At 52.3% G+C, this 12,669-nt stretch overlaps 4 protein-coding genes across 4 annotated transcripts; 2 read left to right on the forward strand and 2 right to left on the reverse strand.

Annotated features, from left to right (window-relative positions):
• Positions 1-1,203: 1,203 nt before the first annotated feature.
• Positions 1,204-3,602, forward strand: LMH87_012245 (uncharacterized protein; the record flags this gene model as incomplete). Its single annotated transcript, XM_056201523.1, has 6 exons — positions 1,204-1,559; positions 1,615-1,653; positions 1,706-2,282; positions 2,337-2,986; positions 3,038-3,458; positions 3,549-3,602. The coding sequence occupies 6 exons, from the start codon at positions 1,204-1,206 to the stop codon at positions 3,600-3,602; spliced, it is 2,097 nt and encodes a 698-aa protein (XP_056053267.1).
• A 512-nt stretch (positions 3,603-4,114) lies between these two features.
• On the reverse strand, positions 4,115-4,943 carry LMH87_012246 (uncharacterized protein; the record flags this gene model as incomplete). Its single annotated transcript, XM_056201524.1, has 2 exons — positions 4,115-4,248; positions 4,316-4,943. The coding sequence occupies 2 exons, from the start codon at positions 4,941-4,943 to the stop codon at positions 4,115-4,117; spliced, it is 762 nt and encodes a 253-aa protein (XP_056053268.1).
• An 825-nt stretch (positions 4,944-5,768) lies between these two features.
• On the reverse strand, positions 5,769-7,941 carry LMH87_012247 (uncharacterized protein; the record flags this gene model as incomplete). The annotated part of the gene is made up of 9 exons (XM_056201525.1): positions 5,769-5,841; positions 5,902-5,975; positions 6,027-6,052; positions 6,105-6,155; positions 6,211-6,328; positions 6,378-7,009; positions 7,058-7,312; positions 7,366-7,813; positions 7,912-7,941. 9 exons carry the CDS (start codon positions 7,939-7,941, stop codon positions 5,769-5,771), a joined length of 1,707 nt encoding a protein of 568 aa, XP_056053269.1.
• A 1,711-nt stretch (positions 7,942-9,652) lies between these two features.
• On the forward strand, positions 9,653-12,235 carry LMH87_012248 (uncharacterized protein; the record flags this gene model as incomplete). The annotated part of the gene is made up of 3 exons (XM_056201526.1): positions 9,653-9,786; positions 9,837-9,937; positions 9,990-12,235. The coding sequence occupies 3 exons, from the start codon at positions 9,653-9,655 to the stop codon at positions 12,233-12,235; spliced, it is 2,481 nt and encodes an 826-aa protein (XP_056053270.1).
• Positions 12,236-12,669: the final 434 nt, after the last annotated feature.

Genomic DNA, 12,669 nt, shown 5'->3' on the forward strand with positions numbered 1-12,669 from the left:
CTCGATATTAGTTGCTCTAGGTGCTCTGAGGGCTCTGAAGGTTATATGATTATGAGTTCGTCTTCTCCTTATTTTATAGAATTTACCATACAAGCACCAGTTCATCAACTATCGTCAGGCCTCCCATGATGAAGCTGCGCCACTCTACACCACTTCGAGCGAAACCGCGCTCGTTTGAATGTGCGCTTTTGCATAAAGTGGCTGTGAAATTTCTCGACAGTTCTAGAGGGAGCAGAGGGAGCAGCATGTGGCGTACACAGTTTCTGTTAGCTAGCACTTTGCAGTGACGGCTGCGGCGTTCAGAGAGGGCCGGGCCGCTGGCTAGCTGCCAACCAGTTGCCCAAAAATAGCAATCGTTGAGAGAGCGGGAGGCTGAGGAAATCCTTCTTTCAATGCGCGTGCTGTACTCGAGCGGCGCGTGACCTAAAAATGGGCAAGCGTTGATGGAAGGGGAGGCTGAGGGGGTCCTTTTGTGATGCGTGCAATCTATTTTGCTCTAGTGGCTGCAGGAGGATCGACCTGCATACGGCCCTGTCTCAGCCACGAACTGAGGCGTGCGGCCACTGTGAAATACAGCGCTGCGCAGCCTCTTGAGGGCCTCGTGATTATTGAATGGGTTGCACAGGCGGAGTTCCCTGCTTGGGACGGAGTGGTGTCTCCATCTCGATAATAACATGCCACAGCTTTTCTCGGTCAGAACGATCCATTGGTATTTGTCCCGAAAGTTGAGTCGATCCGATATCTGCAAGCTAGCGGGTATTTTTCCAGACAATAGGTACGGTTCTATACCTATCGCAAAGGTTGTCGGTCTGCTGCCGTCGCAGCCGTCGCAAGCCGTCACGACCTTCCAAGCTAACAACGATGAAGTAGTGAGTCCCAACGCAACGCATTGCTCCCTGGTTTTTCGTTTGTCTCCTGCATTGTGATGCTGTGATTGCGGGTCTTCTACTATTCTACACCCATGTCTGTACATGCAGCACTGATCCTGGCGGCAAAAGCCATCGCATGATTGGACATGCAGCTGATGGCTGCAGGCATGCATTCATACCCTGCTGCCCTCGACTATGTGAGGGGTAATCTTTACACGATTGATGCCTACCGACTATCTCCTTTTCCTGTCTTTTTTTCTCTCATCTGGCTTCAATTTGCACCGCCTTGCTGCTCTACTCACGGCACCAACACTTGCTCTATTTGCTCCAGAAAATGGCCTCGAATCCATATTATCTATCTTCAGAGGGGTTTATATATGACCCAATCCCTGCCGAAGACGGCCGATGCCCATGCCATGTCGAGCTTTTGCACAAATCGCTACTCGACTTTTCATGCCCACAGCCTAGGGGCGCGTTCTTCAGAGATTCTGCTCGGCTGAATTCCGTTCTGGTAGACACTGAAGGCAAGAAAGCTACTGACATCAGACTTATTCCGTCAAGCATCATCCAGCAAGATGCACAGGACAAAGTATCGCAATCATCAGACACAGAAGCGTGGATGAAGTTTTATGAGGGCCATTTCTTCAGCAAATTGACAACATCGATGTTGAATCAGACAGATAGAAGAATGTAAGCTTCAAAATCATGTCATATCATGTCGTACTAATTTGATGCAATATTAAAGATCCTCTCGAGCTCATTTCTATTATGACGCAGTAGTACTGTAAGTACATGACGCGAGTGATCTTATTATAGACTCTTACATAGCTACATAGAGAACGAAACCGGAACCGAAGATGGGATGTCTTTTGCGAAAATGAGGTTCAACTTGCCGAAGTCTCCCCTACGCTGCCCTCTTTTGCCTTTTTCCTACCTATATACGAAACCACAAGCAATCTGAGCCCAATTCGTCCCAAAGTCGAGCAATGGCCAAGCCCGCCCGACCCAGCAAGTGCTGAGCCCTTTACATGGAGCACATTGTATAGATTGAGCGCTCAAGGATTGCGTCCATTTCCGAGAGCTGAAGACATGGCCACTGCTAGCTCGTCGCCATCCAAACTGCGATGTTATCCATGGCTCATAGCTGTGACGTGCGATGATGCAGACGGGTCGTCACTGGAAGCAGTACGGCAAGCGTCTGAAGCGACTACGTCTGCGCTATTTATGCAAAGACGTCTAACGCAGTACTCTACCGCTCTCAAAGACCAAGCCCATGTGTTGCCTATCCCAGCCATGACTGCGCTTGGTCCGGACGTCACGATATGGATTGCGTACTATGCCAAAGACTTTGTACAAGAGAAGCACCCCAAATCTTTTGTTTCATCGGACGAAGATATACATCACGGCGCATGTGTAAGTTACTTTAGGAACGTATCTAATACATTCTATGCTAATAATTTAACACAGATCCTGCAAGCCATCTGGAAGGGGAATATGACGATTCTAAGAGACATTATTTTGCTGGATATGATCCTGGAAAATATCTACACCTGGGCCATGCGCGTGTTTAAACCATGCGTTGCGACATATATCAATCAGTGGAAGTTTTGTCACCCGCAGGAGGACAGGCGAGAAAGTTCGGCGTCCACTAAAGTCACTGTTGAAAGTGTCCAAGCGCAGCATTCAGAACGCAATCCTCCTCCCAGTGTGGGCAGCACAAACGAGATTGACTCTCTTTCGCAGAAGCACGCCTATAAGCTTTCTACATTGGAGCGGGAGAAGTTGTTAGAGGATGTTGACAGGCTCGTGGTACAAAAGGTTCAAGAGTTGATTAAAACTCTTGGTCTCACCCTACCATCGGCGTCGGCAGGCATGACAGTGGAAGCTGGAATGGAGACTACCAAGGCATCGAGCAAAGTCTCCGATCCGACTCTTCACATTAGCGACGCAATGGAAATGGATCAACCTTTCGAATCAACGGCATATCGCGTGCCTCTCTGGGGCGGTTCCGGCGAGAGTATATGCGTTTCCACACCTTTCAATGCAATTCCAGTTATAACTTCGACAGATTCATCCACAGCCCTGGAAACAGAGAGGGATGATTTACCGACGCACAGGCCAGTCTCTGCATCACCACGCCCTAAGAATAGGTTTAATCGTCCTCTCAGACGACCCAGAAGTTTCTCCAGCATTGGTCTTGCGTCTACTACGACTTCTTCCTCTAACGATGCGGGTCTGCGTGTCAAGTCTGTACCCCAATCTGGCAGTCATCTGTCGCCGAATGTTCCCGGGTTTACTCTACAGCGTCCAGCGTCTGCTGACGGGTCGTTTCCACGGACAGACGCGGCAAATGAGAAGCATCTTCTTACTGCCGGCCATGCTGAATCAAATTATCGACTTCCAAGTGGTAATTTCTTTGGATTAGTCAACATGGGAAATCTGGGGGACGGCCGGGAAGCAGCGGAAAGCGTGTTTAATCATGTCGCTACAGTTCCTGTCGCGTTGTTGAATAGGACTGGCTATGCGTTGAATAGTTCGCGGCCAATAGTTCCAAATTCTGGGGCGAAAAAGAGCCTCGGAGCGGACGGCGTAAGTATACCCACGTGTCGTCTTCTTGTTTCTTCTCAGCCTTCTCCTGAGACTATTGCAGAACGCACAAAGCTAACTTTGGCTTCATAGGGCATGGATATCAGTGATAGAATGGAGAAGCTTCATTTCGCCAATCGCCCATAATCAACAAAATCCATCAGCATATTGACGTTGTGCAAAGCTGTGGATAACAAATAGGCCAAAGAATTTTCTGATCGGAACCCTGAAAAACATTCGCGGTCCAACGTCGGATCACATTTCTTTCCTGACTTCATTATGTTGTGGTTAATTAGGGGCATTACCTGCAGAGTAAAATTGGGCCGCGTGTGTAGCTTGGCGGGCGACGATATATTCAACTGCCTAAGGCCGTATGTACTGGAGAATGAGCTCAATCGAGTTATATTATCTAGTCAGTGAAACTCTGAGTGATTCGCACAGCGGCAATACCGGCAGCATCGAGCTGCGGGTTCTTTGTAGGGTATCAATTGAAAATGTGACGGATTTCTCCAACCTTGAAATGCATGCCGCACGGCGCTCTGCACGTGCAAAGACGCGCGTGATTCTATGGTTCTCCCTGTATGGATTTCTTTTTTCCTTCCTCGTTTTCCTTTTCCGATTTCCTCTCTAATTTTCAAGGCGCCGGGAAAGTCGCGATCTTAGATGCGTCCTCGAGCGGCTTCTTGCAGAGTAATGTTGCCGGCCGCAATGTCCTTGACCGTCTGCCCGATGCTAGTCCAGTCGCGAAATGTCACGAACGGGACCTTGGCGTTTTCGCACCAAGTGACGAGGTCTGATTTGAGAGTCAGCAAAACAATTTTCGCATTTTTTTCTTCTTTTTCACGTATAGCATCACTTACCCTTGCCTTCCTTGGCAAAGAGCAGGTCCGTCTCCTTGGCCGCCGACAAGTCGGACACGCCGTCGCCGGCGTAAAACATGACGGGCCGCGATGGCAGCGACGAGTACTTGCGGATCTCGAGCGACTTGTCGTGGCCGTGGATGCTGTCGTCGTGAAAGACAATCTTCCAGCCGCCGGGCTCGTTGATGCTGCGGCCCGCGGCGCTGGGCGCGACGTTGTTGCTCACAATCTGCATGTCCCACCCGGGGCCGAGCATCTTGTCGAGCAGGGCGCGGATGACGGGCTCCATGCCGCCGCTGAGGATGACAATGGGGACGTTGTGCGCCTGCGCCCAGTTGTAAAAGTCCTTGAAGCCCGGGTCGAGCTTGATGTTGGCGAGCAGCAGCCGCAGGCACTCGTCAAAGGGCGTCTGCACGCTGTCGAGCATGCCGTAGAACATGTCGCGGAAGTGGGCGCGGCCGGCGAGCACCTCGCCGTTGTCGGCCTCGCGCTGGGCCGCGCCGCAGCCCAGGTTGTCAATCATGTAGTCGTTGGAGTCGGCCGTGGTGATTGTGCCGTCAAAGTCGGTGAAGAAGATGAACTTGGGGTCGGTGGCCAGCGCCGGCGTGTCGGTGTTGATGGAGCCCATGATGTGTGGTTTTGCGGTTTCGACTGGAGGAGTGAAAGGGATGTGACGGCTTCGGGAGGGGGGGGGTTCACACGAGTTCTGCAATTGGGGAGTATTACAAGACCAAGAGAGGATGGAGGAAGGGAATTGGCGCAACAGAGATTGGAAAAGGTCGGCATCTCGACTCCGTCACCGCAAACGCTGAATCGACAAGACGGCGCAGTTCCACAATTGAGGACCAAAATCCACAAAAGTATGTGCGAGCGTCATTCATGAGTGGCCTGCTTGTTGGCATGCCTCCACTGAAAAAAAGCTCAACCATCTTTCTTTACTCAATCAAGTCATTCCGTTTCTCTTATCAGAGTACAACGTCATTGTGCTGGTTCGTGCTCCGTGGAGGGGTCGAGGGGCGAGAGATCCCGGCCTGCAACCCCGCTGCAGCACGACAGACCAACCGACCACCAGCGCCAATATTGACAGTTGGATTCGTGACATGGTTCGGTTTGGGTGCTACATGTGATGCATTCCACAACACAGATCGCTTCAGCTGCAGCACCTGCATCCCAAGTCTCGGCGCCGTCAGGTTTCACAGCGCGCCTAAACGCAGTCCTCGGTATAGGGTAGTGCGGCAGCAGGGCCTCTCATAAATGGTTCGGTCAAAATGGACATTTTCTGACGTTATGAGACGCTGCGACTTTCGACGCATTATGACGAAATCCTGTGTTGTTATTTATTCTAGTTGTCATTCTCACAGTGTCGAGAGTTGTGACTCGCAGCGTTTTGATGTGTTCATATTGACATAACGGCCTGCTTGGCGTCTCCTACCAACCTGCAATGTACTCCAGTTTAGCACACCAGATTATCATTATCCCGCCGCGGTTTCATGTACACAAACAAATCCTCAATTTTGATAAAGACCCTTTAACAAGTTAGCCATCATTGCACCTCAAAATGACAAGTTCTCTGTGTTTCAACTTACCATGCAACTTCTCTAGTATCCTTGCTAGCATCACAAAACTCCACCTCGTAGTCGTGGAACAATGTCGGCATAAGCTACATGATGTTAGTCTTGCTTCGAGAGGGAGAAAATCAGTTTAGACTTGCCTTGGACATTTCAAGCCAGCCCACGTCTTAAAAATAATTAACGCGTGTCAATCGCATGGCAAGGATGAGTAGACTTACTTCGTCCAATACAGTATCGAGATCCAGCACCAAAACTCAGAAAGTTACGCCCTGTCACAACGTCAGAAAAATCGCGTCTAGTATCGTGCAGATCCAGACTACTTACTCATGGTGGCAACACGGTCGGGATCTTCCATCCACCTCTCTGGACGGAATTTATCCGCATCCTCGCCGAAGATGTCCTTGTTGAGATGAATCACCCAGGCATTTGCGCTAATGCCGGACTGCACATTATTAGCATGCATGGTACACATCAAGGGATACGAAGCTTACTCCTCCAGGAATGAATTGTTCTCCAATCTGCAGTCCGGACGGGGGCACGGTGCGACCGAGGTTGACTCCGACAGCCGGGTGGCAGCGAAGCGCCTCATACATGCACGCCTGCAAATACGGCATGTTGTTGATAATCTCCAGATCAAAGACGGTGCCATGCGGAATGCTGTGCTTGGCTGCATGCTCATTGATCTCGTCAATGAGCTTCTTCTTGACCTCGGGGTTCCGCAGGGTGTGGTAGAGAAAGGCCGAAATGGACACCGATGTCGAGTCGCTCCCGGCAAAGATGTTGCTGGCAGCCATGGACGCTACGCAGACGTCGTCCAGCTTGTCTGGCTTTGCGCGCTGGACGTCAAAGAGCTGCTCCAGCATGTCATGGCGGTCGGTTCCTCGCTCCTTACGCTCCTTGATGTTCTGCTGCGAAATCTGCAGGAGCTTGCCCTGGCGCTGGGTAATCGCAAGGTGCATGCCGGTCACGGGCGCAAGCCATACGCTGAGGTAGTAGAACCAGGGAATATGTCCCACCCAGTTGGCGCACTGCAAGATGTTGTCGATCATGGTAAAGGCACCATCGTCTATGCCCTCGTCCATGAAACCAAAACGCTTGGAAAACGTGACTTCACCGATGACATCTGTAGACATTAGTATTGTATCGTATGATGTCAGATGATCTTACTAACCGTAGGCAAAGAGCCTAGTCCATCTTCCCACATCAATCTTTTGACCCTCCATGGAAGCCATTTTCTTGAGCAAGAATAGGATGGCGCTGTCGACATAGGGCTCCAATTTCTTCATGTTGGACAGCGAATAGATGTGGCTGACCAATCGTCGTTGCGATCGATGAATGTTCTCGTTGCGTTCCGAGAAGAGGTCCCATTTGCGGGTGCCCTGCCATGGCATGTACCAGTCACTTTTACGGAAATCATTGCCGGCACCTGTCGGAACGTTAGCGTCATGTACTGGAAGGAATTGGAATCGAGTTACAAACCGTATATGGTTCGGAGAGAATCAATGTCCGCGGTGCTAATTTCGTGCGGTCCGAGTCTGACCAGCGGTCCATACTTCTCGTGCACCTCAATGATCTTGCGGTGCATGTGTCCCTGACGAGTATGATAGACGAGCCATAGGTTGGAGAACTTGGCCCAAAACGGTCCAGGGACCTTTCTCAGAGGGTTTCGAAAGTAATTAATGACGAGAATTGACAAGAGGGCAGCCGCCATAAACGGGGCATATCGAAGAATGTCCTGCCTGTCGGCATGGAGCACGGTAGAGATTAGGCTTTCACCCATGGCGATGGTAAATAAAAGGGACTGCTGCTTGAATAGATGCAAGCAACACAATGAACTGTAAAGTGTTGATAAACGGATAAGGCAGGCAGCATATCCGAGTAGCAATATATAATGCCCCCAGGAACGACGTATGTCATCGATCAACACCTGCACCGGGACTTGTAAGCCCAGGCTGTCACCGACGCCACTGACAGCATACAACACAGTTGGTGGTGTAAGCTCAATCAATCGCCAAAGCCACTTACAGCATTGGCATGCAACTGGTGGTGGTGCATTGCGGCTGGAAGCTGGCGAGGACGCCAACGCAAAAACCGTCGCCATCATTGGTCCATCATGTATTTCTCGCAACGCCAATCTCTTAGTGCATTTCTGCCTGTCCGAACTCCCCAACGAGGAAGGTTTGGCTGGTCTGGCACCGAGTAAGCGGGGGGTTCCGATCCTGCGCGCCGGAAGTGTGCCACGCAGTAAGCAATATCGAAGCGCTAAATAAAGGAGGGCAGCGAGTAAGCAGATTCAAACATGCGCGGGAAGGGGGTGGCGCCCAGCAGGTGGGAAGCGAGGCGCCCAGCATGACACGCACAGATGCTGGCTGTGCGCCTCTCCGGCACTCGCAGCCACACATCGGCCAGTCGCCTGAGTGTCAACCCGGCGACTTGAACGTGGATCTTCTCCGCTTCAGCCGTTTTCCCGCTAGTTATCAGCGCCCCCATTATAGGTGATCCAGCCTGCAGATCGGCCTGGGCCGATGTCCCGTCACTAGCGCCGCCTCCGCCAGCGCTGATCTTTTCCTCCCGCTGCTCTATTACTCCGATATCAGCGCTCTATCGCGCGACTCTTGCCCTACACAGTCTTTGATTGGACAAGTCGTGTTCTCGACATGTACATAGACGAGCCCATTCGTCGGGGCTCGCCCAGTTCCGCGGTGCCTGCCTAGGGTACGTACCTGGCAGCCGGGCAGGGGTCTGTAGCACCGATGCCGAGAACACTCTCGCAAGAATTTATGACATGAAGCCAAAGACGGCTTCCAGTCGCAAGGTCTCGAGCTGAAGGAGCTCCACCTACAAGGACGCCACTTATGCGCCACTTCGTAAGTTGCCTGCAGCCAGAGCCGGAACCAAGTCACGAACGACATCTAATGACGTTGCATTGTGGCGCAAAAGAACACGAAAGCTGTAACTAAAACTAGTTACCAAGTCTTTCTATACATTTTACTATCAAGACTCGCACCGCAGTCTATGGGAGCAGTACGGATACGCGCATAACAGCACTTCACGGGACCACTTGGCCGACATGTTCCCGAGAGCTGAAAATGTGGACTTTCCTTTCTTGGACGAAGGGCCGTTTCTCTAACGACAATCTCTTGTTTCAAAAATCAAAGGGTCTCAAAGCAAGTTAGTCATGCGACGGCCTCACTTTGAGCCGTCTGACAGAGATACGTCATGCCAAAGAAAGCTATTGCCTTCGATCGCAAGGGCGATGTGAATACTTGGATCAACACGATGAACAGGCAATCCGGCGGAACGGAAGACATACGTAACATTTGCTGGCCATTTTTCAGATTGTTGCTTCCTCGGAAATGATTGGATGCCATTTCATTCAGCTTGATTGATGTATCTTTGAAATCCAGGCTGCTGGCAGTTTAGCTTCATATTGACGAGGTAAGCTCGGGACGGGACAGCATCCTGCAAGCTTACCAGCAGGACTTCGGGCGGGCAGCTCTGTAGAATCTTTTTGGGAGTCTTGTTCACCCAGGTTGAAGTAACCTGAAAAGTTAGGCTGCTGGCAGTCTTGCCACAGCCCCAATAGTACATTGTTTCTTTTTCTTGATATATGGCAGCATCTTCCTACTTTCAGACGAGAAAAATCCTCTTGAACTCCTCAAACATCTTTCAATTAGTGTCATCCTCTCTACCAATTATCTCTTTCTTCATTCTTCAGCACAATTCTTGAACAAAAAAATCACAGACATAACCCTATCCCTAAAAAATGTCGTTGGGGTCGATCAACGATCTCTACTTGTCTCATTGGGACGCTATCGCAGCAAAACTCAAGGGGCATTCCGCCAATCAAGAAATTGACGGAAAGAGCCTAGATCTGGCTACTGTGATTGCAATTGCCAGGTACGTCAGTCTTTTCACTGCCTCGCACCAATATATTGACTCAACCCTAGATATGGAACACCTTCACATTTGTCCGAAGGCAGCATTTCGGCTGTCGTAAAGACTGCCGAGATGCTTCAAGCAAGTATTGACAAGGGTGAGGTCGTATATGGTGAGACTCAATTCTTTACAATCTCTCGATTTCACAGCTAACATGATCTCAGGTGTCAACACAGGTTTCGGTGGCAGTGCCAACACACGCACAAACCAAGTGCAAGAACTCCAGTCAAATCTGCTGCGTATGCTTCAATATGGCGTCATCGCAGAAGACCGGACAGTCACGGCTCCCGAGTCGCGCCACGACACAGACTTGAACGACATCATCAGTCAATCAGCTCTCCCGCTTGATTCTCCGTTAGCCTCAACATCTATGCCTGAATCTTGGGTCAGAGCCGCCATGCTGATCCGGCTCAACTCTCTGGCTTCTGGCTTCTCCGGCATCAAAGAGACGACCATTCGCACTCTGCACCAGATCCTGGAAGAGGGCATCACGCCTCTGGTGCCCGTCAAAGGAAGCATTTCGGCGTCGGGTGATCTGAGTCCTCTGTCCTACATTGCCGGCGTGGTACAGGGAAAGCCCGGCTTGAATGTCTGGACACGCAACGCCCATGGCGAGCGCCGCCTCACGAGGGCCGACGTCGCGCTGGCGGAAAAGGACATCAAGCCCGTCTCGCTGGGCGCCAAGGAGGGTCTTGCGCTGGTCAACGGCACGGCCGTCTCTTGCGCCGTCGGATCGCTGGCGCTGCACGACGCCATGGGGCAAGCCGCCCTTTCGCAGATTCTGACTGCCATGACTGTCGAGGCCCTTCTCGGCACGGATGAGAGTTTTGACGCATTCTTTGGCGAGGTGCGACCCCATCCCGGCCAGATGGAAGCGGCCCGGAACATCCACGGCTTTCTGTCAAAGTCGTCGCTTGTGCAGCACAGCGACACGGAGGAGGGAGAGCTCCGCCAAGACCGGTACTCGGTACGAACGGCATCGCAATGGATCGGGCCTGTCCTGGAAGACTTGCACTTGGCTCACCAGCAAATCGGCATCGAGATGAACTCAGTGACCGACAACCCTCTGATTGACCCCGCCCGGGACGGTAAAATGATGCACGGAGGCAATTTCCAGGCTCGTGCCGTCACCAGCGCGATGGAAAAAACACGCCAGTCACTGCAGACCATCGGTCGCATGCTCTTCTCGCAGTGCGCAGAGCTCATCAACCCTGCAACCAATCGTGGACTGGCACCAAATCTCGTCGCCGAGGAACCCAGCCAATCCTTTATCTGGAAAGGCACCGACATCATGATTGCTGCCCTTCAGGCCGAACTTGGATTCTTGGCCAATCCGGTGGGAAGCCATGTCCAGACAGCAGAAATGGGCAACCAGTCCATCAACTCGCTGGCCCTCATCTCCGGTCGCTACACCTTGGAGGCCGTCGAGACGCTTTCGCAGTTATCCGCCGCCCACCTCGTCGCGTGCTGCCAGGCCCTGGACCTCCGCGCCATGTCCTGCAAGTACCTGGCGACCATGGCCCCCATCTTCAAGGACATGACCCGGGAGGTCTTTTCGGAGTTCCTGCTGGCTCCCGAGACGGCCGAGGTGCTGCTGTCCGCGCTCTGGGCCGCTTTTCAAAAGGCGCTCGACACATACACGCACTTTGACTCGCCCAAGCGGTTCGCGGTGACATTCGAGTCCCTGCAGCCCCTGGTGCTCAAGCACATCCGGACCACGACGGAAGCCATGCAGGCGCTGCGGGAGTGGACGGAGAAGTGCAGCGCCACCGCGCTCGACCTTTTCCAGATGAACCGAGAGGCGTACTACGCCAGCCCGGACGCCACGCCGTACATCGGCAGCGCATCCAGCCGCATGTACAACTTTGTCCGCCACGAGCTCGGCGTGCCGTTTATGAGCAACAAGCTCATCTCGACGCCGCAGGAGGAGGGCGGCGAGTTTACCTGGGGCGAGCCGTCGCACGACGCCCAGAGGGGCGCGACCATGGGCGGCATGATCTCCAAGGTGTACGAGAGCATGCGCACCGGGCAGCTCTACCACCACGTGGCGCTCTCCGTCTCCGACGTGCACGAGTACAGCAGCGCGGCGGAAAAGGCCCTCGCCGCCAACAGGGACGAGAAGACGCAGTTCTCCTACGCCATGACCAAGGCCAGGGAGCTGACGGGCTGGGGCCGCGGCAGCAAGAGCCCTGGCTCGATGAGCGGTAGCGAGAAGAATGATGCGGCGCAGGCCCAGAATCTGAGCTCGAGTGCTACCGTCGTGGACGAGGCTCTGGATCTGTCGGAGATTGAGGCTGGCACTGGCCAGAAGATCATCACAGAGGACGTGGAAGTGTCGCCGGACTTGGCCTGGAAAGCACAGTCGATGGGATTGGGGAATGAGAACAGTCAGATTTACTCGATTGTTTAAAGCGTTTTATTAGTTGCCATTTATTATATCAAATGTGAATCTGCGTATAAACCGAAAACAATCAACACGCAGGTATTAACTCGAACTTGCACAAGGTGATGTAATGAACTCTGTATGCAGATGTAAATTCAATTCTGCATACCGCATCTTGAGAACGGTAGTAAATGGAATCATGATCGGGAAAACCATACCAACCTCGGTTGCATCTTTTGGTGTGTGCTGCGGGCGACAACCGTGGTAGCGATCCCCGACTGTGCAGCCACCAACACCCATCCGTACACAAAATCACCGCCAGTACGCCACAGGCACGGCAAAAGATCCGGCAATTATTCCCAGACGAGCGATCGACAGGCCTGCGGGCTTCGCTTCCTGTACGATAGCGACATGATGCAGTCGAGTTGTCCTTGCCCCTGGGCGTCGTTTGCGGCAGGGCG

This window comes from Akanthomyces muscarius, chromosome 4 (assembly GCF_028009165.1).
Source record: "Akanthomyces muscarius strain Ve6 chromosome 4, whole genome shotgun sequence".
Lineage (NCBI taxonomy): Eukaryota > Fungi > Ascomycota > Sordariomycetes > Hypocreales > Cordycipitaceae > Akanthomyces > Akanthomyces muscarius.